The 25,818-nt window shown below is 44.1% G+C and overlaps 1 protein-coding gene across 1 annotated transcript in view; it reads left to right on the top strand.

Annotated features, from left to right (window-relative positions):
• The window catches only part of LOC130046072 (ankyrin repeat and SOCS box protein 3-like), a 178,093-nt gene extending 157,472 nt beyond the window's left edge, over positions 1–20,621 (top strand). Inside the window, exons 8-9 of the mRNA XM_056138987.1 lie at positions 11,780–12,037; positions 20,468–20,621. Of these exons, the coding sequence (XP_055994962.1) occupies positions 11,780–12,037; positions 20,468–20,621 (412 nt within the window). The remainder of the gene's footprint in view (positions 1–11,779; positions 12,038–20,467) is intronic.
• Positions 20,622–25,818: the final 5,197 nt, after the last annotated feature.

The following is a 25,818-nucleotide window of genomic DNA, read 5'->3' as shown; positions in this document are numbered from 1 at the left end:
GCATATTATGTATTGGGGCTGGAGAAGATAGTACAGAGTTTAAGGTGCTTTCCTTGTGCATGGCTGACTGGTTCTTTCCCCAGCACCACTGGGTGTGCCCAATCCTCCCTCCACCCCACAAAAAGAAATGTCTTATCTGAGAAACAGAAACTCTGTTTTAAAAGCAGACTCAAATGAAAATTTTTTCAAGGGTCAGAGGGTATGGTGAGTAAGGCATTTGTCTTGCATGTGGCCAATTCGGCAATTCGGGACTGAGCTCTGGCCCTACAGATGATCCTTTAAGTGCTGCCAGGAGTGATCCCTGAGCATAGTCTGGCAGGTGTGACCCCAAACAGACAAAAAATTAGAACATTACCAAAAATAAAAATCATTGCATGGGCTCAATAGGAGTAAATTAACAAGGCGGTCACTTAAATTGAAGACAGCTATAGAAATAGTTCAACAGGAGAATAAAGAGAAGATTGGAAGGGAATAAAGAAGTCAGGGATATGAGTGGCCATGTCAAACAGTTGGCGATGCATGATTTTAGAGTCTAGATGGAGAGGGAAAAGAGATCACTCAAGGACCTGGGGAAATAACTCAGAGATTTGAAGTGCAGCTTGCATGGAGGAGAGGAAAGGCAGGTGTGACCCTGGGCACAGCAGGACTCCCTGCTGTGTGTGACAGCCCTGCCCTGAGACAGAGAGGTTGGTGCAGTAAGTGCTACAGACCCCCTTTCTGAGACTGGGATAAAGGAAAAAACTTACAGATTTAAGCTACTCAGTAAACTCACAGGGGATAAACTCAAAGAAAGCATTGCACACCTTTAAAACACAGAAATATGAAAATAAAGAAACTGGCTTATAGTTCGTGATCATAGACATTAAGCAGATTTTTTTTTTTTACTGTATCATTGTCCTCCAGTTGTTAATTGATTTGCTCGACTGGGCCCAGTAACGTCTCCATCGTGAGACTTGTTGTTACTGTGTTTGGCATATCGAATACATCATAGGTAGCTTGTCAGGCTCTACCGTGTGGGCAAGATACTCTCGGTAGCTTGCAGGGCTCTCTGAGAGCGGCGGAGGAATCGAACTCAGGTTGGCCGCGTCAGCCTACTTGAAAAATTTGTTCTGTGAAGTTGCTCTTTAGAGCATAATTGAACTATGGTTGGTTGCTCTTGAATGTCTTAGCACTATTTTTTTCTATGTGAAAATTTGCAATGGAACCAAGTGTATTCTTAATTTGTAGGAAGTTTTTCAGTAAGAAAAGTCTTTGGAAAATACTTTTTCATTAGTCTGTCAGGAAAAAGATAAAATATTAAAACACCTGTTCTATGAGGGCACATTTTCTTGATTCATTTGTTTGTCTGGGACTGAAGGCAATAGGTATAATTTTGATACATCTTTTGCCATTATGTTCCTACTTTGAGAAGGAGGAAATCTTTTCCAAGGGACTAAATTTAAATGTTGGTAGAATGATAATCATATATGTTTGCATTTAATGTGTAGATGTAAAGATTGATTTAATTATAGTACATTGCATATTTTTTAGCACATAATAGAAAAATATCAAGGTTATTGTTTTCTCTCTGTTCTTCATTTAGGAATAAATAACATTAAGTTTTTAGTCTGTATACAGCATTTATATTAGCTAATACCTGGCTATTAATTTTTGTACAAATAATATGAAAATTGATTGATTATTTCTGGACTCTATGAAGTTTTACTGATCAGAAAAAACCCAAACCTGTCAATTCTGTAGTAGTTTCTCTTTTGGGAGGAAAGATAAGATATAGCTGGTGACAAAGTGGAAAAATGTCACTTCTTTCAATAAAAAAAAGTTTTAATTCTCTGTAGCACTGTCGTCCCATTGTTTATCGATTTGCTCGAGCGGACACCAGTAATGTCTCCATTGTGATACTTGTTACTGTTTTTATTTATGTATTTATTTATTTATTTATTTATTTATTTTTGGGTCACACCCAGCGATGCACAGGGGTTACTCCTGGCTCTGCACTCAGGAGTTACTCCTGGCAGTGCTCAGGGGACCATACGGGATGCTGGGAATTGAACCAGGGTCGGCCGTGTGCAAGGCAAATGCCCTACCCTCTGTGCTATCTCTCCAACCCCTTGTTAACTGTTTTTAAGATATCAAATATGTCATGGGGAGCTTGCCAGGCTCTGCCATACGGGTGAGATACTCTCGGTAGCTTGAATTCTCTATATTTCTATATTTAAAAATTAATCAAAAGAATCGGAATTATTACATACATGGCAAGGAAAATTGAATATGATTTTTGTTTTGAAAAATGTCATGATCTGGGGAGAGTAACTCAAGTGTTAGAGCACATTTGTAACATCCATCCGGAGTTCCATCCCAGAGTCACATCACTGCTCCCTGGGACCCATCTGGCCCCAGCACTGCTATGAGTAGTCCCAGAATTCTTGAGATCTGCCGGCATGGTCCCCTTTAGAGATTGTCTATACCCTCGACACAATCCTGGCACCACCAGGAAAAAAGAATCCAACGAATCCTTAAAAATAAGAAAACAAAAACCTATCATGCTTTTTTTTTCCCTTAGTGAAACAATTTACCCATTAATGTAAATGATACCTATCATGTAACTTGAAGATGCCATTTAAAAATTATTAAATCATATATTTAGCGATTTTATAATCGTGAGAAAAGTTAAGTGGCATATGTTTTGCAAATCTGCTTATCGCAACAGTGCATTTTCTCAATAATGTTTGGTGTTGGATTATTTTCAGGACGTTCTGTTACATGGGACCATGTGTGTGTGTGTGTGTGTGTGTGTGTGTGTGTAGAGGCTTCTATGTCATCACACCTGGTGGAGATCTGAGCTTATCATGCTTTTGTGCTCAGGGATAACTCCTGGCAATGCTCAGAGAACCATATTCAGTGCTGGCTGCATGCAAGGCAGGTGCCTTACCTCCTTATTGTTTTTCCAGTCCCTCTTGGCACATATTTTTGGAAACATAGGTAGGGTCTTAAAATATTCCTCAGTTTGACTATTTCATGATATTGGTGTTTGTAATAATTATAGGAGAGAGATATCAAATACTTGCTCTATCAGATTTCTAGTTAGATTTTGCTTTGATACCATTATCTCAATTTTTCCAGTTATCAAGCTTTGTGACAAAGTTTGGGTGTTCACAAATTTTAGGAGATAATAATAAAACTGTTTCTTCGAATTGTTGTGAAGATTCGGATAACTCTTCCTCTAGAGTATCCAACAGATACTATACAGAGGTAAAATGAGAGCTTGGATATAAGGTCAATGTTGAAATAAACATTGGTGGCAACTGTTTAGAATCAATGCTCAGCAGTATCTTTGAGCATTTCTTGTGGCGCAGTATTGCTAGCAACAGATTCTCATTTTTCCTCTCTCTGAAGGTAGCCAGGGGAGAATTCTATATAAGGATGTTATTAAGAATAGTCTTAGGTGATAGAATTTTCATTAGGAACAAATAACCAGATAGTGGTAGGTAACAGTGTCCTTACTATTTTTTTTAATCCATGACACTGAACTAAGAAGCAACTTTAAAGATGAAGTGACCAAGCAAGTGGAAGCAAACGTAAACAAATGGGGCTACATTAAATTAAGAATCTTCTGTGGGTGGGGGTGGCGGAAGGGATACTGGGAACATTGGTGGTGGAGAATAGGCAGTGGTGGAGGGATGGGTGCTTGAACATTGCATGACTGAAATATAACCACGAAAGTTTATAAGTCTGTAACTATCTCACGGTGATTCATTAAAATAAAAATAAAAAAAGAATCTTCTGCATCTCAAAGACATGGCAGGGATCAAACCTGGATCAGCTGTGTGCAAGGCAAGTGCCTTACTTGTTGTACTATCTCTCTGGTACTTTCAATTCAATTTTTTGGTGGTTGTGGTGGGGTTCCACACCTGGCAATGATCAAGGGTTACTCCTGGCCCTGCACCCAGAAATTTCTGTTGTTGGTGCTTAGGTGACCATATAGGATACTGGGGTTTGAACCTGGTTGACTGCGTGCATGGCTAATGCTCCACCTGCTGCACTTTCTCTCTGGCCCCCATAATGTTACACAGTTGTATATATAGTGAACATTCAGGTTAGCATTGATACTTTAAAAGTATATAATAAATGTTTTACCATAGTAAAACACCTGTCCTAATTGTAACTTCTGAGGACTCATGCTTTTGTTTTATTTTTAGTGGGGGCATACCCAGCTGTGCTGAGTGCTTACTCTTTACTCTGTGTTCAGGAATCACTCCTCGCTGTGTTCACGGGACTATTTGCAGCACTGGGATCAAACCAAAATTAACCTCTCTCTCTCTCTCTCTCTCTCTCTCTCTCTCTCTCTCTTTCTCTCTCTCTCTGTTGCTGCTATCACACCTGGTGGTTCCTTTTGACTTCCTCTGTGCTCAGGGATCACTCCTGGCAGCACTTGGGAGACCATATGCTGTGCTGGGTACGTGCAGGCAAGCGCCTTAGTTCCTGAGCTATCTCACTGGCCCCAAGTCATATCTTTGATGATCTGTTCCTGTTCTTGAACATTTAAGGTAATTTCTTCTAAACCTTATAAAGTTTTCTGTAGATAATGCTATGATGAATATATTTATGGAAATAGGATATAATTTCTTTTCTAATGAAAATGTTCAAGATTTATATTTGTTACTTTGTATTTTAATTGATGTGGTATTTGGCTTTTTTTTGGGTATTTGGCTTTACATGTTTTATTTTATGTAGACATATATTGCTTGTTAATTTGTGCCATAATAAAGATTAATTTATTCAGAGAGACACAGCTAATGAGTTTTTGAGGAGGTGTTTGCTTTCCTTTGACTTTGCTATGGTACTTCTTTTGACATATCTTTCCAATAACTCTCCAAAGACAGTTCAGTTATTTTCCATCAGTTTGACCACAGCTTGTAAATATTTTAAGGTTACTATTTTTAGTTAATAAACTTGATAGATATAGTTACAAAATTTGATCCCATGAAGGTACTTTGTTTTGTTTCCCCATCTACCAGTGCTTTATTATTAACTACTCTTGACTCATTGCTCAAGGTATCATTGATACCTGCCAGGAATCAAACCTGCACCTCCTGTATGCAAAGAATACAAAACGTTTGAATTATCTCCCCAACCATATTTGGTAAAAGCACTTCCTGAAAAATATTAGTTTTAGAAGGACCAGAGTGATAGTACAGTGGGGAGAGTGTTTGCTTTGCATGTGGTTGACCCAGGTTTTTTTTTTTTTATTATTAGTGAAACACCATGAGGTACAGTTGTAGATTTACAAATTTTTGTGCTTGGATCTCGGTCACACCATGCTCAAACACCCATCCCTCCACTAATGCCCATCTTGCACCACCAGGATAATATGCCTCCCCCCCATCCCCCCCAAACCCCCCTGCCACTGTGGCAGGGCATTCCCCTTTGTTCTCTCTCTCCTTTTGGGTGTTGTGATCAGCAAACGAGGCATTGAGTGGCAAACATGTTCAGTCCAGTCTACTTTCAACCTGCATCTCCCCTACTGGGAGGATCCTCCAAACACCCTCCATTTGGTGCTCCCTTCTCTATCTGAACTTTCCCCTCCCCTAGAATACCCGGCTGGCGTCTAGGCTATGGAGTAATCCTCCTGGTGTTGATCTCAGCTATTCTTGGGTATTAATCTCATATTTTGTTATTTAATGTCCCCCAGATGAATGCAATCTTTCTATGTCTATCCCTCTCTTTCTGACTCATTTCGCTTAGCATGATACTTTCCATATTGTACCACTTGTATGTAAATTTCATGACTTAATCTTTTCTAAGAGCTACATAGCACTCCATTGTGTAGATGTACCAAAGTTTCTTTAACCAGTCATCTGTTCTTGGGCACTCAGGTTTCTTCCAGTTTCTGGCTACTGTAAAGAGTGCTGCAATGAACAAACAAGTGCAGATGTCACTTCGGCTACACATTTTTGCCTCTCTGGGATATATTCCCAGGACTGGTATCGCTGGGTCAAATGGGAGCTCAAATTCTACTTTTTTAAGGAACATCCATACAGTTTTCCAAAAGGGCTGAACCAGTCGGCATTCCCACCAACAGTGAAGGAGTGTCCCTTTCTCGCCACATCCAAGCCAGCAACAGTTGCTTTTGTTCTTTTGAATGTGGGCCATTCTCTGAGGTGTGAGATGGTATCTCATTGTGGTTTTGATCTGCATCTCCCTGATGATTAATGATGTAGAGAATTTTCTCATGTGCTTTTTTGCCATTCGGATTTCTTCTTTGAGAAAATTTATGTTCATTTCATTGCCCCATTTTTTGATGGGGTTGGATGTTTTCTTCTTGTGGAGTTTAACCAGTATTTTGTATATCCTTGATATCAACCCCTTGTCAGATGTGTATTCGGTGAATATCCTTTCCCATTCTGTAGACTGTCTTTGTATTTTGGTCACTGTTTCTTTGGAGGTGCAGAAGCTTCTTGGTTTAAGATAGTCCCATTTATCTATCTCTGTTTTCACTTGCTCAGCCAGTGGCGTGGCATCTTTGAAAATACCATTAGCCTCAATGTCATGGAGGGTTTTGCCAACTTTGTCTTCAATGTATCTTATGGTTTCTGGTCTGATGTTGAGGTCTTTAATCCATTTTGATCTTACCTTTGTACATGGTGTTAGGCAGAGTTCTGAGCCCATTTTTTTGCATGTAGCCGTCCAGTGATGCCAGCACAATTTGTTAAAGAGGCTTTCCTTACTCCACTTCACATTTCTTGCACCTTTATCAAAGATTAGATGATCATATGATTGAGGGGAGATGTCAGTGTATTCAACTCTGTTCCATTGGTCTGCAGTTCTGCCTTTGTTCCAGTACCATGCTGTTTTGATTATTACAGCTTTGTAGTAGAGTTTGAAGTTAGGGAGGTTGATTCCTCCCATTTTCTTTTTCACAAGAATTGCTTTAGCTATTCGTTGGGGCTTATTGTTCCATATAAATTTCAGGAGTGTTTGCTCCATTTCTTTGAAGAATGTCATGGGTATCCTTATAGGGATTGCATTGAATTTATACAATGCTTTCGGTAGTATTGCCATTTTGACAATGTTCAGTCTCCCGACCAATGAGCAGGGGATATCTTTCTATTTCCTCATGTCTTCTTTTATTTCCTGAAGTAGCGTTTTGTAGTTTTCTTTGTACAGGTAATTTACTTCCTTAGTTAAGCTGATTCCCAGGTACTTGATTTTCTGGGGCACAATTGTGCACCGGATTGATTTTTTCATGTAGCTTTCCTCTCTCTCACTATTTGCGTATAGGAAAGCCATGGACTTTTGGGTATTGATTTTATAGCCTGCAACTTTACTATACAAGTCTATTGTTTCTAGTAGTTTTTTGGTGGAGGTTATTGGGTTCTCTATGTATAGTATCATATCATCTGCGAATAGTGAGAGCTTGATTTCTTCCTTTCCTACCTGAATGCCCTTAATATCTTTTTCTTGCCTAATCGCTATTGCAAGTACTTCCAGTACTATATTGAATAGCAGTGGAGAGATTGGGCATCCTTGTCTCGTCCTTGATCTTAGAGGGAAGGCTCTCAGTTTTTCCCCGTTGAGGTTGATGATTGCTGTAGGCTTGTGATAGATGGCTTTAACTGTGTTGAGGAAAGTCCACTCTATACCCATTTTGGCTAGGGTTTTCATCATAAAGGGGTGCTGGATCTTGTCAAATGCTTTCTCTGCATCTATTTATATGATCATATGCTTTTTATCTTTTCTTTTGTTGATATGATGGATTATGTTGATTGATTTCCGAATGTTAAGCCATCCTTGCATCCCTGGGATGAATCCTACTTGGTCATGGTGTATGATCTTTTTGATGAGTAGTTGGATTCTATTTGCTAGGAGTTTGTTGAGGATCTTTGCATCTGTGTTCATCAGGGATGTCGGTCTGTAATTCTCTTTCTTTGTGGTATCTCTGTCTGCTTTTGATATCAGTGTGATATTTGCTTCGTAGAAAGTGTTCGGAAGTGTATTTGATATTTCAATTTCGTGGAAAAGCTTCAAGAGGATTGGGAGTAAGTCTTCTTTAAAGATTTGGAAGAATTCACTGGTGAATCCATCCGGGCCAGGGCTTTTGTGCTTGGCGAGACTTTTTATTACCACTTCAATTTCCTTGATGGTGGTAGGTCTGTTCAGGTATTCCAGGCCTTCTTGGTTCAGCCTTGGGAGTCTGTAGGAGTCTAGGAATTTATCCATTTCCTTGAGGTTTTGATGTTCCGTGGCTTAAAGCTTTTCAAAGTACTCCCGGAGGATCCTTTGAATTTTTGTAGTTTCTGTTGTAATGACCCCCTTTTCATTTCTGATTCGGTTTATTAGGGTTTTCTCTCTACATTTGTTTGTGAGTTTTGCTAGGGGCTTATCGATCTTGTTAATTTTCTCAAAGAACCAGCTCTTGGTTTCATTGATCTTTCGGATTGTTTTTTGGGTTTCCATCTCGTTAATCTCTGCTTTGAGTTTTATTATTTCGTTCCTCCTGTTAGGGTTGTGCTCCTTTTGTTGGTCCTTCTCCAAGTTCTTAAGCTGTGAGGTTAGTTTATTTATGTGGGCTCGCTCCTCCTTTCTGAGGAATGCTTGTAGAGCTATAAACTTTCCTCTTAAGACCGCTTTTGCTGTGTACCATAAGTTTTGGTAACTCGTGTCCTCATTTTCATTCGTTCCTAGGAATCTTTTGATTTCCTCTTTAATTTCCTGTCTAAGCCACTCGTTGTTTAATAGCGCACTGTTTAATTTCCAGGTGTTTGATTTAGTTTTCTGTTTTTGTGTGTGATTTACTTCTAATTTCAGCGCATTATGGTCTGAGAAGATTGTTGATACAATCTCTATCTTCTTAATTTTATGGAGGCATGTTTTGTGGCTCAGCATGTGGTCTATCTTGGAGAATGTTCCATGTACGCTTGAGAAGAATGTGCATTCAGGTTTTTGTGGATGAAGTGTCCTGTATATATCTACTAAGTACCTTTCTTCCATTGTTTCCCTCAGATGAAGTATGTCCTTGCTAAGCTAGAGTCTGGTTGATCTATCAAGATGTGACAAAGCGGTGTTGCAGTCTCCCACTAATATTGTGTTGCTATTGATGTCTTTTTCCAAATCTATGAGTAGTTGTTTTAAGTACTTTGCTGGTCTCTCATTAGGTGCATATACATTTATTATTGTAAGTTCTTCCTGTTGTACAGATCCTTTGATCAATAGGAAATGGCCTTCACTGTCTCTTATGACCTTCTTCACTCTGAAATCGATGTGGTCTGATATTTGGATGGCTACCCCAGCTTTTTTCTGAGAGTTGTTTGCCTGTAGGATTTTTTCCAGCCTTTGACTCTGAGTCTGTGTTTGCTTTGACTATAGAGATGTGTTTCTTGCAGGCAGCAGAATGTTGGGTTCAATTTTCTAATCCATCCTGCCACTCTATGTCTTTTAATTGGTGCGTTTAGCCCATTGACATTGAGAGAGATTATTGTTATGGGATTTTGTCCCATTGTTCTGTTGAAATTTGGTGTATTTGCGGGGCCTGTCTTGCCTTAAAGTAGCCCATTTAGTTGTACTTGTAACCATGGTTTTGAGTCTATGATGTTCCTGATCTGTTGTTTGTCTGTGAAACTGTGTGTTGTTCCTCCTATTATGAATGAGAGTCTCGCTGGTAAAGTATTTGTGGAGAGGCATTTATTTCATTGAGTTTTTTCACTATGTCCCACCACTGTTTTCGGGCCCTGAGGGTTTCATCAGAAAAATCAGCTGTGAATTTTAGGGATGCTCCTTTGTAAGAGATTTCTTTCTTCGATCTTGCTGCTTTCAGAATTTTGTCTCTGTCTAAGGTTTTGGTCATTTTGATCAGGATGTGTCTTGGGGTGTTTTTATTCGGATTTCTTCTAGCTGGTACCCTTTGGGCCTCCTGAATGTGGTCCCTAGTTTTCTTCAGATCTGGAAACGTTGTAGCAATGATTTCTTTGACAGTTTCTTCTTCATCAACGTTTTCTTCCTGTCCCTCTGGGACTCCAATAATTCTTATGTTACCCCTTTTGGCTTTGTCACAATCTTCTCTTGCCATCTGTTCTCGAACTGTGAGTCTCTTTTCCATTTTCTGCTCATTTCTGGCAAGTCTCTGAATTTGATCTTCGAGCTCACTGATTCTGTTCTCAGCTGCTGTTACTCTGCTGCTGAGGCCTTCCACTGAGGTTTTCAATTTGGCTACCAGGTTTTTCAGGTCCGACATTTCCAATTGCATTTTCCTCATTTCTGCCTTCAAATCTTCTTGTCTTTCATTTTCATTGCTTTCCATTGTTTCTTTTAGTTCCCTAAGCATCCTAAGTAGCTCCATTCTGAATTCCTTGTCAGAGAGGTTGTCTAACGCTATAGTACTGTTGCTGTCTTCTGGGCTAACCTCGTGAATAAGAAAGTTTGGTGGGTTTTTGTGTTGCTTTACCATTGTGACCAGTGTGGTTTGGTCCTTCACAGTCACTGTTACTATTCTGGTTGGGTGATTAGAGAATGCCAGGAGCCGTTCAGCTTTGTTGCTGGTAGATGGACCTCTTCTACCTTCTGAGTCTGACCTTCTTCTCAATCAGGCGTTATTCTTTGTTTTATAACTGACATTGATTGAAACTTTTGGAGGAGGTGCTATTTACTACTGAGCTTGTACAGCTATTTTCAAACAGGACTTTTATTGGAAATGGAGTAGGCGAGTGGGATGTGTTGACTTGTATTAGAAGAGGTGAGAAATTTTTGGTTGGTATTAGGTGACAAGTTGATGAAAAGGATGAAAGGATGAAGGTCCAAATTGCTTGAAGTGAGTGACATACCTGGATGGGGGGGGGGGCGGTGGACTGCTGGGTGGCCGGTCCCGGAGCTGGACGCGCAGCGGGCCTGCGCTGTCCTCTGGCGGGGATCGGTGGTCGGGCGGCGCGCCTGGGGTCAGGGGCGGTCCTCGGCTGGGCTCCTCCAACCCACCTGGATGTGGGGGTCCGGTGGACTGCTGGGCGGCCAGTCCTGGAGCTGGACGCGCAGCGGGTCCGTGCTGTCCTCTGGCGGAGATCGGTGGGCCTAACTCAGGTTTGATCCCTGACATCCCATATGGTCCCCCAAAGTCCACCAGGAGTGATTCCGTAGTTCAAAGTCAGAAATAACCCCTGAGCACTGCCAGTTGTTGTCCCAAAACATATATATATATATACACATATATATATTGTATACCACATAGTATGCATACACACAGAATATAAAGTGGTACATTAAAATGTTTATTAATAGAAGAGCTTTTCTCACTGTTGCTTCTTAGCATTAGGCATTTAAAAGTAATAGATTAGCCCAGTCTGTTGCTGTTGCTAAAGGAAATAGTAACTTGGAAATTCCTTGAATGGGAGTTGTGTCTCTTTCAGAGTTCACTGACTCTGTTTAATGAGTTTTCTTATAGATGATGAAATATACTAGACATTATAATGAGAATTAACCTGCTTATCAATGATAATGATAATTTAAAAATTGTAAAATGATTCTTTTTAAAATCTAAAGGTATTCTCTGTTTATCGTTGCAAGAAAACTTGCAGGTTTGTATACATTGAAAAGTAAATGACTCTCTGCCCCTGCCCTGTCTTCTAATTTCAGTTTGTTTGTTATACCTGGAAAAGTCATCATTAAACTGTCTGTTCTTCTGTGGCTGAAACTTAGAGGTGTTTGTAAGGAGTACATTTTTATAATGTAAAAGTCCAACATTTTCTCTTTTTTCCCTTCTTTCCTTTATTATTTTTACTATTTTTTCGTGGTGCAGCTGTGAATTTTTCAGAATTGTGAATATTCTTTTGAAGTATGGTGCCCAGCTAAATGAAGTTCATTTGGCGTATTGTCTGAAGTATGAGATGTTTTCAGAGTTTCGCTACTTTTTGAAGAAAAGCTACCCAGTGGAACCTTGGTACCACATATCTGAATTTATAGTTCATGCAGTTAAAGCTCAGAAAGAATACAAAGAATGGTTACCGGCTCTGTTGCTTGCTGGATTTGACCCTCTGAATATGCTCTGCAGTTCTTGGTAAGAAATCCTACTGTAGTGGACCTTATCCAATTTGAGTAAATGTTCTACCTTTAATTTTCCCTAATTTCTTGATATTCTTGTGCTACGAGGAGAGACGAAGAGGGGAGGGGAGATTAACTATGAGGATACAGTCCTAGAAAAAGGTCAGAGATTACTGGAAGGAAGAAGTTATTAATGGGTGTGAACTCTTTTCAAAAACAGTATAGAGTTGCTCACAATTTATTACATTCAGTATTCCAACACTAATCCCACCACCATTGCACCCTCCTACCACCATTATTTCAAATCTACCCACCACCATCCAAGCTTGCCCCAAAGGCAAATTCTAAATAATTTGCATTGTATTGTTTGTTATGAATAATCTGCTGAAAATGATCCAAAAAAGTTTCCTTAGAGGAAAGTGTGTGAAGATTGTTGTGTCTCACCCTGGAATTATTAAGCTCTTGTTGTAAGAGCTTAACTAACATGGTGTTACAGGTTGAGACTTGTATATATATATATATATATATATATATATACATATATATATATATTTATCGAGATTGGTTGCCTTCTACTTTATACCCCATCAAATATGGTGAGCTACTCTGGGAAATCAGTGGTGTAGAGTATGAGACGTCGCTCCAGAAATTCTAAAATTTTAAATAGGGTGATAGAGTTATAGTAAAATTTTTAACTGCATGGTGACTTAGGGGTCTAGAGACGTCTCTGCAGTGTGTTGCTCTCTTCTGAGATTTACTTGTGAGTCTCTGGATCATGGCCGCTAATGAGCTTATATGGTGCCAGAGGCAATTTGTGGGTGTGACTTCCAGGCTCCCAGAAGCACAAGGAGATGGGGGGAGCTCACCCATTCCTGACTCCATTAGAGCCTGGAGGTTTCATTCACAAATCCTGCATACTTGGATTTTTCAGCAGATCCGTTCTCATGTGGGAGCCTTGTTCTGATCATGTGGAGATTGGCTGCGAGCATGGCAGCCATTGGGTTCTGGAGGATTTTGGCTGCCGGGGCTCTCGTAGACTAAGTGGTGGGCTCACCAGCCCCTTGCCTGGATGCTTGGAATGAGGTGCAGCCTGGCACAGGGTCTGGAGGCATTTCTGCAGCTTGTGGCTCTCTTCTGAGATTTTTTGAGTAAACTCTTTTTGAGAAAATCAATGAGAACATTTCTTTCCTTGGTGTGTTTCTTTCATGCATCTCTTAGAATGACTGTGACAGAATGATGTAGCTGCTTTAGAGATTTATTTCATAGTTAGCTAAACTGAATATGCTCCATAGCATCCTGTCTAGTTGAAATCTGTCTCCAGTAATGCATGCTGATTTTTGAAGTAGCCGAGGATATAGCTTCAGTAGATTGTTAGGACAGCCCCTATAAGTGGTTATATGGAAAGTAAGTTAGGATTTTTGTTGAGTGAGAATTCTGTCTCACCCTTCAGTCTTTGCATATGTTGTTAGTGTCTCAGTGGGATGCAAAGATAATTGTAGCAATGGGAGAACTTTTTTGGTCTAATAGTGCAAGGCAAATGAAAAAATGGAATAAGTGTGTCTAGGAAAGAGAGTTACATAGGTATTTTATTAAAATTTTAATAAAACGTTTAGCAATATTTATACTTCAGAAACCATTATTCTCTCAAGTAGTTAACCTAAATGTACTGAGATTTTGTATTTTAGAGTTAAAGCGCTTTGATATCTTGTTATTTAAATTATTCTTCAAAAGAAATAACTCTTTGGGTTTAGTCAGGCAGTATTAGTAGTTCCTCCTTGTAAATTTAGTTTGAATTTTCCCTCTGGTGAGTTCTTTATCTTCATGTAAAGATCAAGTTTTGTTGGTATTGATTGGTAATATATTAGTATCACACTTTCTTAAAAAAAAAAGTCTACTGTGATGTAGAATTGGGTGATTTTCTCTTAAGTTTTTATGCTTAGGATTTGTCTTTTTATTAGGGGGGGGTTATTGGGTCACACCTGGCTCTGCACTCAGGAATTACTCCTGGCAGTGCGGCAGGGGATCATATGGAATGCTGGAAATCGAATCCAGGTCGGCCGTGTGCAATGCAAATGCCCTACCCACTGTGCTATTGCTCCAGTCCACTTTCCATTTTTGATCTGTGTTTTGTAAACATCCTTCTGAGTTGTTTAATGTACATGGAAGAAAAAGTAAAGTTAAGATGTTCTGATCTCCACTTTACCTTTTGTTTATAGTTTATAATACATTGGGTCCTGGATTGTATTTATTTCTCTATCAGTTAATACAAAGTTATCTATCAATGGCTGATCGTTACAAACCCATCAGTAATTTTTACATAAAATCTCACAAATAATTAGGTACTGGATGAAATATAAAGGTTATTGACAATCGAGAGATTTGATTTTTAAGTGATTTGCATGTGTATATAGTAAAGTAAAGGCCCTCCCATTGATCGTCGATTTGCTCAAACGGGCCCAGTAACGTCTCCATTGGAGACTTTGTTGTTACTGTGTTTGGCATATCGAATACTCTCGGTAGCTTGCCAGGGTCTCCGAGAGGGGCGGAAGAATCGAAGTCGGGTAGGCCATGTTGGCCGCTTGTAAGGCGAACGTCCTACCGCTGTGCTATATGTTTAAAGTCCCTTTCACAGATGTGCTGTCCACAGAGAAACTGAGATAAAAGCTTTCACTAGTGAGTGCTGTATCTGACAAAACAGTCACTTGAAACCTTTGGACTTTGTCTCAGTGGATGTTGTTGTTGTCTGGACTCCTATTACATAGCAGCAGTTGTCCCTAACTGTTCTAGGGTACCCGGACCGCCACTCTGAAACCACCACACGCATGGGGGCTTGGCCTGGTTCTGGCAGTGTGCTCCTTTTCTTCCTGGACCCCACTTCAGGCGGTATTCAGCACATTCCTTTCTCATCTACTGGAAACTATTAGCTCTGAAGTTCTACCACTTGCCCCATACTAAAAGCTCTTTAATTTCATTTGATTTCTAGTTTATCAAATAAACATTTTACTCAATATTGACATAGTTAATACTGTCCCAATTTTTTATTATATTAACTCATTTAATATAAAGTAGAGTAGCACTATTTTCCGTATTTTACAGGAGATCAAGGTACCGAGTATTTAAATAAATACTTGCCCAAACTCACACAGCTAATGTAAGTTAGAATTTAGACTAGAACTGGTTTGTCTATACATGACTCAAGTTTGTGTTTTTCACCACTGAGCTGCCTTTGCCCTGCGTAAACAGTCATATCATTTAAGTTCAGGTACTTAATTTCAGGTACCTTAATCATGCTTTTTGGTGATGCAGTTTTCCCTGCAGTATCTGTACACACTAGGCTCACACCCGTTCATTCTTGGGCTGATGGTTTTGTGCTGGGTTTGGTGATTTTTTTTTTCATTTTGGGTCACATCTGGCGATGCACAGGGGTTACTCCTGGCTCTGCACTCAGGATTTACTCCTGGCGTTGCTCAGGGGACCATATGGAATGCTGGGAATTGAACCTGGGTTGGCCGCGCACAAGGCAAATGCCCTATCCTCTGTGCTATCTCTCCAGCCCTGGGATTGGTAATTTGACGCTGCAGCTTGATGATGTGGACTGGCGTCATAGTCCTGGGTCATACGTGTGGTACTGGGACTAGGGCCTCTCAGTGTCAGGCATGCACTTCAACCTGGGTCGCCATTTCTCAGACTTCTCAGGTACTTTAGCCTTAATCCCTGCTTCATCTAAGTGGTAGATGTCTATTTTTCCTACTCTTAAGGTAGGAAGATCCTACGCTGAGAAAAAAGACTGCACATGCTTCTTTTTCTTTCTTTTCCTTAGCAAACTACAAGGGATTCTGGAGGGAGAGGGATTGTGTAGCTTTACTGTCCTCAGAAGGTCTTTAAAATACACTGTCCCATCCACAGTTCTGACACAAATTTCTTCCCTGTGTGAGGAGTCCTTTTTTAGAATTTTGTGATAATAATTCACTGGATGTATACTATATTTACTGGTTGTATTGATATAGAAAAGAGTTAAGAATCAGTAAATTACGACTTATTTTGAGATAAATTGAAAGTTTCGGCTACCTCAACTGAGAATGCCAATTGCATATATTTTACTCTAAAGGAATAACTTTAGTCACTTTATATTCATTAGGGAAAAATACAATGGGGAATTTCACTTTAGCAGTGAAAATGCTTTAGCATGGTTAAATTTTTGTTCACCAATCTTTGTTGAATGGATAAAGCCAGTGTTTGTGTTGAAATGACAGATGTTTTGATTTCTTTGATCAAATTTATACTCAAAGAATAGTTATAAAACATTATTCTATAGAAATGCCAGTATGTTGGTAAAGTATATTTTAGTTGTATCTTTTTTATATCATATGTGAGTTGCTTAATCTTTGTCGTGTAAATTATAAATGTCTTTTCTAGGTATTGCCTGTATTAAACACTCTTAAAAATGTATCTGGCTGAATAATTGCCTGTCACAATGTAATCTACAAAGTTGAAATATTTTTTCAATTTTAAACGCAATAATAGCTTCCCCTACAATGTAATTGGCAAAGTAAATGTCATCAGTGGTTAGGTTGACTCACTATTATTTGGTTACGATTGTACAATTACTTTGTGCAATATAATGGCCAGTGTAATACAGTAACAGTACATTTTTAGTGGCATCAGTGACACATAAACATTATATTTACTAACACTGTATAACACAAATTTATTTTTCAAGAATAGGCTTAGATAACTAGTGTTTGGTCACAGTGAGGCTTAACGCACATTAAAACTGAGAAATGAAATCATTGAGATACTGCTGGAGAGTGGATGCCAAAACCAGTCATTTTTGGTAATCTGGAAAATCAAGAAGGTTGTTCTTTCAGTATATCTTTTCTTTTCGTCTATTCTCGCTTGCAATCTGACTGACAGTATTCTGAGAAGAAAATGTCTACCCATAGCATTTGTGCTACTCTTTAGCATATTAGAGAATAAAGGACTTGAGAAATAACTTTTATAATCTCCAATCAGGTCTTGTAATGGTACATTGAGTTGTAAGAAGCAAACTTTTAGAGAAGAAAGATTAGAGTACTGCTTATTTTCTTTCTTTTCTTTTTGTTTTCCTTTGCTTATTTTGGCTCAGTAATATCTTTAAGAAGGTGATCTTTTTGAAGTATTTTTATAACATTGTATTGTTGTAAAAGTATCTATTAGAGTTCTCATTATTTTCATATACACTCTTGAACTGTAGCACTGTAACACTGTCCTCCCGTTGTTCATCGATTTGCTCTAACGTCTCCATTGTGAGACTTGTTACTGTGTTTGGCATATCGAATACGTCACGGGTAGCTTGCCAGGCTTTGCCATGCAGGCGAGTTACTCTCTGTAGCTTACCAGCTCCACTCTTGAACTAAGCAACATAAACATTATTTTCATTTTAAGACCAGGATTGATGGCTTAAAGACCAATGTTACTAAAAATCAGAACTTTTCTGACTTATGGTAGAATAGATGACAGCAAATTGTTTTCCACAAAAGTACAACTACATGTCAACGGGCTGGAGCCCAATTACAGCAGGTAGGATGGCTTGTCTTACATGTGGGCCAATTCAGGTTCAGTCCCCGCCACCTGATATGATTCCCTAAGCACTGCCAGGAGTGATTCCTGAACACAGAGTAGCAGTCCAGGTGGTCTCAGGGCCCTCTAGAACCACGGGGCCTGAGAAGCTTTGCATTGCTGCATTGAGCTGTTGGACCCGTCCAGCTGAACTGAATATTACCAGCAGTGGCACCTGGAGAACCCAAACATTTCATGGGAGGCCCCCAAGGAAATAAGCAACCTAGTCAAAGAACGGGCAAGCAACTGAATAGAAAACTATCCAGAGAAGACGGTAGCAGGGCTGTGGGAGGAATTCAGTGTCCCCAAATGCCTCCTTAGTGGCTTTGCATCCAGTCTCAAGGGTAAATTCCGGTGTTTCCACATGTGCTGAGCACAATCCTCGTAGTTCTGTTTTCAGAGCATGATTGAACTCTTCTGTCTACTCTCCCTGGCACTGTAGACAGTGCCCAGACACATTACAGCCAGGTGTGTGTAACCCTGGTGAGCACTGCAACAGGGAGAGATATGTGGGCACCATAGTCAGTGAGCACTGCAGCAGGGAGAAATGTTGGGGCACCATAGTGAGACCCTGGTGATCACTGCAACAAGCAGAGATGTGTGGGCACCACAACCAGTGAGACTTGCAACAGGAAGAGATGTGAGGGCTCCTAAGTCAGTGAGACCCTTGTGAGTACTGCATCAGGGAGATATGTGGGCTCCATAGTCAGCCTAACCACTGGCGAGGGCTGCAACAGGGAGAGATGTGTGGGCACCACAGTCAATGAGACCTGCAACAGGGAGCTATGTATCGGCTCAACAGTCAGCCTGATCACTGGCAAGGACTACAACAGGGAGAGATGTGTGGGCATCAGAGTCAGTGAGACCTGCAACAGGGAGAGATTCATGGGCTCCAGTCAGCCTGACTGCTGGCGAGGGTTGCAACAGGGAGAGATGTGTGGGCACCACAATCAGTGAGACCCTGGTGAGTGCTGCAATAGCGAGAGATGTGTGGGCTCACAGTCACTCTGACCTCTGGCAAGGGTTGCAAGCACAGTGTATATCCTCCTACCATGGTGAGCGCATGTGCAAGCAGCAGTGCGAAAGGAGCACAGACACTGCTGAGAACTGTCGCTCACTGTGGGTGAGTACTGTGGACTGGGGACCACTGCTGAAAGTCTAAGTGTCACAGCCACTTGTCTATGTGAATTCTGGTATTTCAGTGTCAGCATCAACAGCTATGATGGTAAAGAAAGGGGGAAGGGAGGGAATAAACAAATGGACAAACAGCCCACAGACACACAAGTAATAAATGCCAGGGGAAATTAATAAAGTTACAATGAGATCTCACCTCACACCTGGGAAGAAAAGAGAATTCCTGTAGTTGTAGTGGGAGTATAGGTTGGTGCTACTTGGAAAATGTCTAGAGGTTTTTTGTGAAATAAAAATGGCAGTTCCATAATGATCCATTAATACCAGGCCTAGGTGTTTATCCAAAGAGTATGAAAGCACTAATTTGAAAGAATATCTACAGTCCTATGTTCATAGTACCATTATTTACAGTAACTAAAACACAGAATCAACCTAAATATGTCAATTATCAGATAGCTGCATAGACAATAGTATAGTATATACTATAGTATAGATTTTATGCTTGCTATACTTGCTATAGTATAGATTCTCAAAGAAATACTTCTCAACCTTAAAAAAATGAAGCAGTGACACAAAACGGATGCATCTTGACATGATTGTGCTAGATGCAGCAAGATGTGAAAGACGATTACTAGATTGGTTCACTCATACATGCAATTGGAACAAATAAAGCATATTAACTGGTGAAAAAAATTAAAAAACTTATAGTTGGTAAAGACTCCTGTGCTACGGCAGGGGACAGTTGGGTGGGGTGAGAGGAATTAGTAAGGAATCTTTGGGTGCCATGAAGCACTGGCACTTTGAATGTGGGGACAGCAAGTGATGTGTCCATGCAGAGTTTGAAGCTGCAACCCTAAATTCCATACTGAATCAATAAACAGCATTCAGAACTTTGCTTAAACCAGTGATTCAAGTTCTCATGAATTTAGGGACCTTGGAGGGAGCAGGGGGCTATATTGTTAGAAAATCTGACATTATTTGAAAAACACATGGAGATTAACTGTCTTGAACACATTTGTTCAGTCCTTAAAGATAAAACTTAGCTCTAGTACATTGTGTAGGGCACAACTTCTAAAAGGGAGAAAGTTGCACGACCTTGGGTTTTGAATAGAAACAAGTCCTCTTTCCTAGACTCTCAAAGTAGGAATAACGGGGAGTTTGGGTTCTATCTTTTCAGTACTATTATGTATCTATGATTAGCAGGATGGTTTTTTGGGAGAAGATAATGCAAATCCACTAGCTTCATTGATGCTGTCTGTCTTTTCTTACCCCTTCTTCTGGGGAATGGGAAGGAATCTTCCGGGAGTCTACAAGACTAGAGATTTCTCTTACCATGTGGGTAATTAGACTCAGTTTCATTTCCTTTAGGAACCTGTTGATAATTACTCTTAGCTGCTGAATTTCACTCCCTTTGAATGAATATTTTTCTTTTTGGGGGTGGGGGGCACACGTGGTAGTGCTCAGGGGTTACTCCTGGCTCTGCACTCAGGAATTACTTCTGGCGGTTCTTGGGGCACCATATGGGATGCTGGGGAACAAACCTGGGTCATCCATGTGCACGGCAAGTGCCCTCCCGGCTATACTATCTCTCTGACCTAACATGAATATTTTTCTATTTTTGTCAGTCTTCCACATTAAAATGAAGTGTTGCTTGATTGTAGTGTGAGTTCTTGGTACACCTTCTGTGTAATGACATGTTACCATCTTGCTTCTGTAGGATTGATGCAGTCAGTGATGAGGACCTTATCTTCACGTTGGAGTTCACCAACTGGAGGAGGCTGCCCCCTGCTATTGAGAAGATACTCTCTGCTCAGGCTGCACACTCCACAGCGCCGCTGCAGGAGCATGTTGGTAAGAAGGCTCTGTTCTGAAAACATACTCTGCCTCTCTTCTGTAGCTCTGCCATCCTTTGAAACAGTAAAAAAAGTTTTTCAAATTCACTGGGAATCATTACAAGTTCTCCAGGAGGGGAAAGAATAAAACCAGGAGGGCCAAGGAGGAGAGATTATGGTCATTTCCTTCAACAAAACGGTATCTGATTTTACCTGAATAGCCTGAGGAAAGGAAAACAGGGTGGCTGATTTCTTTAAAATAAGGATAGCCTTTATTCTATTCTCTCCACTGCTCCTCTGTTGAGTAACTGGTAACTCCAAATTCCAGTAGGCGGGGGTCACACCCACCACCTGGGCCCCTGGCGCCGTGTAATCCCATCAGCGGCCAAGACTCAGAGACTATAAAATCCAGATCCCGGACGAGAACAGTGCAGTCTCTGCCCCCGCGCCTGAGTGTTCCTTCCAGGAGTCCCTTGGAGGGGAGCGGGTTGAGCTTTCCTCCCCGCCCCGACCAGGGCTTCGGCAGCCGAAGACCTCCAGGACCAGCCAACACCATGCTGAGACCACTCTCCGCATACATGAAGGTACTGGCAGAGGGAAAAAGCCACGCGGGTTCCGGGGCCGAGACCTCCAAGCCTACTCGAATTGGAGTCGAGCATCTTCCAGCCAGATCCTCCAAATTCCAGTAGGCGGGGATCACACCCACCACCTGGCCCCCTGGCGCCGTGTAATCCCATCAGCGGCCAAGACTCAGAGACTATAAAATCCAGATCCCGGACTAGAACAGTGCAGTCTCTGCCCCCGCGCCCGAGAGTTCCTTCCCGGAGTCCCTTGGAGGGGAGCGGGTTGAGCTTTCCTCCCCACCCCGACCAGGGCTACAGCAGCCGAAGACCTCCAGGACCACACAACACCATGCTGAGAACACTCTCCGCATACATGAAGGTACTGGCAGAGGGAAAAAGCCACGCGGGTTCCGGGGCCGAGACCTCCAAGCCTACTCGAATTGGAGTCGAGCATCTTCCAGCAAGATCCTCCAAATTCCAGTAGGCGGGGATCACACCCACCACCTGGCCCCCTGGCGCCGTGTAATCCCATCAGCGGCCAAGACTCAGAGACTATAAAATCCAGATCCCGGACGAGAACAGTGCAGTCTCTGCCACCGTGCCTGAGTGTTCCTTCCCGGAGTCCCTTGGAGGGGAGCGGGTTGAGCTTTCCTCCAAGCCCCGAACAGACCTACGGCAGCCGAAGACCTCCAGGACGAGCCAACACCATGCTGAGACCACTCTCCGCACACATGAAGGTACTGGCAGAGGGAAAAAGCCACGCGGGTTCCGGGGCCGAGACCTCCAAGCCTACTCGAATTGGAGTCGAGCATCTTCCAGCCAGATCCTCCAAATTCCAGTAGGCGGGGGTCACACCCACCACCTGGCCCCTGGCGCCGTGTAATCCCATCAGCGGCCAAGACTCAGAGACTATAAAATACAGATCCCGGACGAGAACAGTGCAGTCTCTGCACCTGCGCCTGAGTGTTCCTTCCCGGAGTCCCTTGGAGGGGAGCGGGTTGAGCTTTCCTCCCCGCCCCGACCAGGGCTTCGGCAGCCGAAGACCTCCAGGACCAGCCAACACCATGCTGAGCCCACTCTCCGCACACATGAAGGTACTGGCAGAGGGAAAAAGCCACGCGGGTTCCGGGGCCGAGACCTCCAAGCCTACTCGAATTGGAGTCGAGCAACTTCCAGCCAGATCCTCCAAATTCCAGTAGGCGGGGGTCACACCCACCACCTGGCCCTCTGGCGCCGTGTAACCCCATCAGCGGCCAAGACTCAGAGACTATAAAATCCAGATCCCGGACGAGAACAGTGCAGTCTCTGCCCCCGCGCCTGAGTGTTCCTTCCCGGAGTCCCTTGGAGGGGAGCGGGTTGAGCTTTCCTCCCCGCCCCGACCAGGGCTTCCGCAGCCGAAGACCTCCAGGACCAGCCAACACCATGCTGAGACCACTCTCCGCACACATGAAGGTACTGGCAGAGGGAAAAAGCCACGCGGGTTCCGGGGCCGAGACCTCCAAGCCTACTCGAATTGGAGTCGAGCATCTTCCAGCCAGATCCTCCAAATTCCAGTAGGCGGGGGTCACACCCACCACCTGGCCCCTGGCGCCGTGTAATCCCATCAGCGGCCAAGACTCAAAGACTATAAAATCCAGATCCCGGACGAGAACAGTGCAGTCTCTGCCCCCGCGCCTGAGTGTTCCTTCCCGGAGTCCCTTGGAGGGGAGCGGGTTGAGCTTTCCTCCCCGCCCCGACCAGGGCTTCGGCAGCCGAAGACCTCCAGGACCAGCCAACACCATGCTGAGACCACTCTCCGCACACATGAAGGTACTGGCAGAGGGAAAGAGCCACGCGGGTTCCGGGGCCGAGACCTCCAAGCCTACTCGAATTGGAGTCGAGCATCTTCCAGCCAGATCCTCCAAATTCCAGTAGGCGGGGGTCACACCCACCACCTGGCCCCCTGGCGCCGTGTAATCCCATCAGCGGCCAAGACTCAGAGACTATAAAATCCAGATCCCAGACGAGAACAGTGCCGTCTCTGCCCTCGCGCCTGAGTGTTCCTTCCCGGAGTCCCTTGGAGGGGAGGGGGTTGAGCTTTCCTCCCCGCCCCGACCAGGGCTTCGGCAGCCGAAGACCTCCAGGACCAGCCAACACCATGCTGAGACCACTCTCCGCACACATGAAGGTACTGGCAGAGGGAAAAAGCCACGCGGGTTCCGGGGCCGAGACCTCCAAGCCTACTCGAATTGGAGTCGAGCATCTTCCAGCCAGATCCTACAAATTCCAGTAGGCGGGGGTCACACCCACCACCTGGCCCCTGGCGCCGTGTAATCCCATCAGCGGCCAAGACTCAGAGACTATAAAATCCAGTTCCCAGACGAGAACAGTGCAGTCTCTGCCCCCGCGCCTGAGTGTTCCTTCCCGGAGTCCCTTGGAGGGGAGCGGGTTGAGCTTTCCTCCCCGCCCCGACCAGGGCTTCGGCAGCCGAAGACCTCCAGGACCAGCCAACACCATGCTGAGACCACTCTCCGCACACACGAAGGTACTGGCAGAGGGAAAAAGCCACGCGGGTTCCGGGGCCGAGACCTCCAAGCCTACTCGAATTGGAGTCGAGCATCTTCCAGCCAGATCCTCCAAATTCCAGTAGGCGGGGGTCACACCAACCACCTGGCCCCCTGGCGCCGTGTAATCCCATCAGCGGCCAAGACTCAGAGACTATAAAATCCAGATTCCAGACGAGAACAGTGCCGTCTCTGCCCCCGCGCCTGAGTGTTCCTTCCCGGAGTCCCTTGGAGGGGAGCGGGTTGAGCTTTCCTCCCCGCCCCGACCAGGGCTTCGGCAGCCGAAGACCTCTAGGACCAGCCAACACCATGCTGAGACCACTCTCCGCACACACGAAGGTACTGGCATAGGGAAAAAGCCACGCGGGTTCCGGGGCCGAGACCTCCAAGCCTACTCGAATTGGAGTCGAGCATCTTCCAGCCAGATCCTCCAAATTCCAGTAGGCGGGGGTCACACCCACCACCTGGCCCCCTGGCGCCGTGTAATCCCATCAGCGGCCAAGACTCAGAGACTATAAAATCCAGATCCAAGACGAGAACAGTGCCGTCTCTGCCCCCGCGCCTGAGTGTTCCTTCCCGGAGTCCCTTGGAGGGGAGCGGGTTGAGCTTTCCTCCCCGCCCCGACCAGGGCTTCGGCAGCCGAAGACCTCCAGGACCAGCCAACACCATGCTGAGACCACTCTCCGCACACATGAAGGTACTGGCAGAGGGAAAAAGCCACGCGGGTTCCGGGGCCGAGACCTCCAAGCCTACTCGAATTGGAGTCGAGCGTCTTCCAGCCAGATCCTCCAAATTCCAGTAGGCGGGGGTCACACCCACCACCTGGCCCCCTGGCGCCGTGTAATCCCATCAGCGGCCAAGACACAGAGACTATAAAATACAGATCCCGGACGAGAACAGTGCAGTCTCTGCCCCCGCGCCTGAGTGTTCCTTCCCGGAGTCCCTTGGAGGGGAGCGGGATGAGCTTTCCTCCCCGCCCCGACCAGGGCTTCGGCAGCCGAAGACCTCCAGGACCAGCCAACACCATGCTGAGACCACTCTCCGCACACATGAAGGTAATGGCAGAGGGAAAAAGCTACGCGGGTTCCGGGGCCGAGACCTCCAAGCCTACTCGAATTGGAGTCGAGCATCTTCCAGCCAGATCCTCCAAATTCCAGTAGGCGGGGGTCACACCCACCACCTGGCCCCCTGGCGCCGTGTAATCCCATCAGCGGCCAAGACTCAGAGACTATAAAATCCAGATTCCAGACGAGAACAGTGCCGTCTCTGCCCCCGCGCCTGAGTGTTCCTTCCCGGAGTCCCTTGGAGGGGAGCGGGTTGAGCTTTCCTCCCCGCCCCGACTAGGGCTTTGGCAGCCGAAGACCTCCAGGACCAGCCAACACCATGCTGAGACCACTCTCCGCACACATGAAGGTACTGGCAGAGGGAAAAAGCCACGCGGGTTCCGGGGCCGAGACCTCCAAGCCTACTCGAATTGGAGTCGAGCATCTTCCAGCCAGATCCTCCAAATTCCAGTAGGCGGGGGTCACACCCACCACCTGGCCCCCTGGCGCCGTGTAATCCCATCAGCGGCCAAGACTAAGAGACTATAAAATCCAGATCCCAGACGAGAACAGTGCAGTCTCTGCCCCCGCGCCTGAGTGTTCCTTCCCGGATTCCCTTGGATGGGAGCGGGTTGAGCTTTCCTCCCCGCCCCGACCAGGGCTTCGGCAGCCGAAGACCTCCAGGACCAGCCAACACCATGCTGAGACCACTCTCCGCACACATGAAGGTACTGGCAGAGGGAAAAAGCCACGCGGGTTCCGGGGCCGAGACCTCCAAGCCTACTCGAATTGGAGTCGAGCATCTTCCAGCCAGATCCTCCAAATTCCAGTAGGCGGGGGTCACACCCAACACCTGGCCCCCTGGCGCCGTGTAATCCCATCAGCGGCCAAGACTCAGAGACTATAAAATCCAGATCCCAGACGAGAACAGTGCAGTCTCTGCCCCCGCGCCTGAGTGTTCCTTCCCGGAGTCCCTTGGAGGGGAGCGGGTTGAGCTTTCCTCCCCGCCCCGACCAGGGCTTCGGCAGCCGAAGACCTCCAGGACCAGCCAACACCATGCTGAGACCACTCTCCGCACACATGAAGG

This window comes from Sorex fumeus, unplaced genomic scaffold (genome assembly GCF_029834395.1).
Source record: "Sorex fumeus unplaced genomic scaffold, SorFum_2.1 ptg000131l, whole genome shotgun sequence".
Lineage (NCBI taxonomy): Eukaryota > Metazoa > Chordata > Mammalia > Eulipotyphla > Soricidae > Sorex > Sorex fumeus.
Note: the sequence above shows the minus strand (reverse complement) of the source record. Positions and strands in the feature narration are given on the sequence as shown.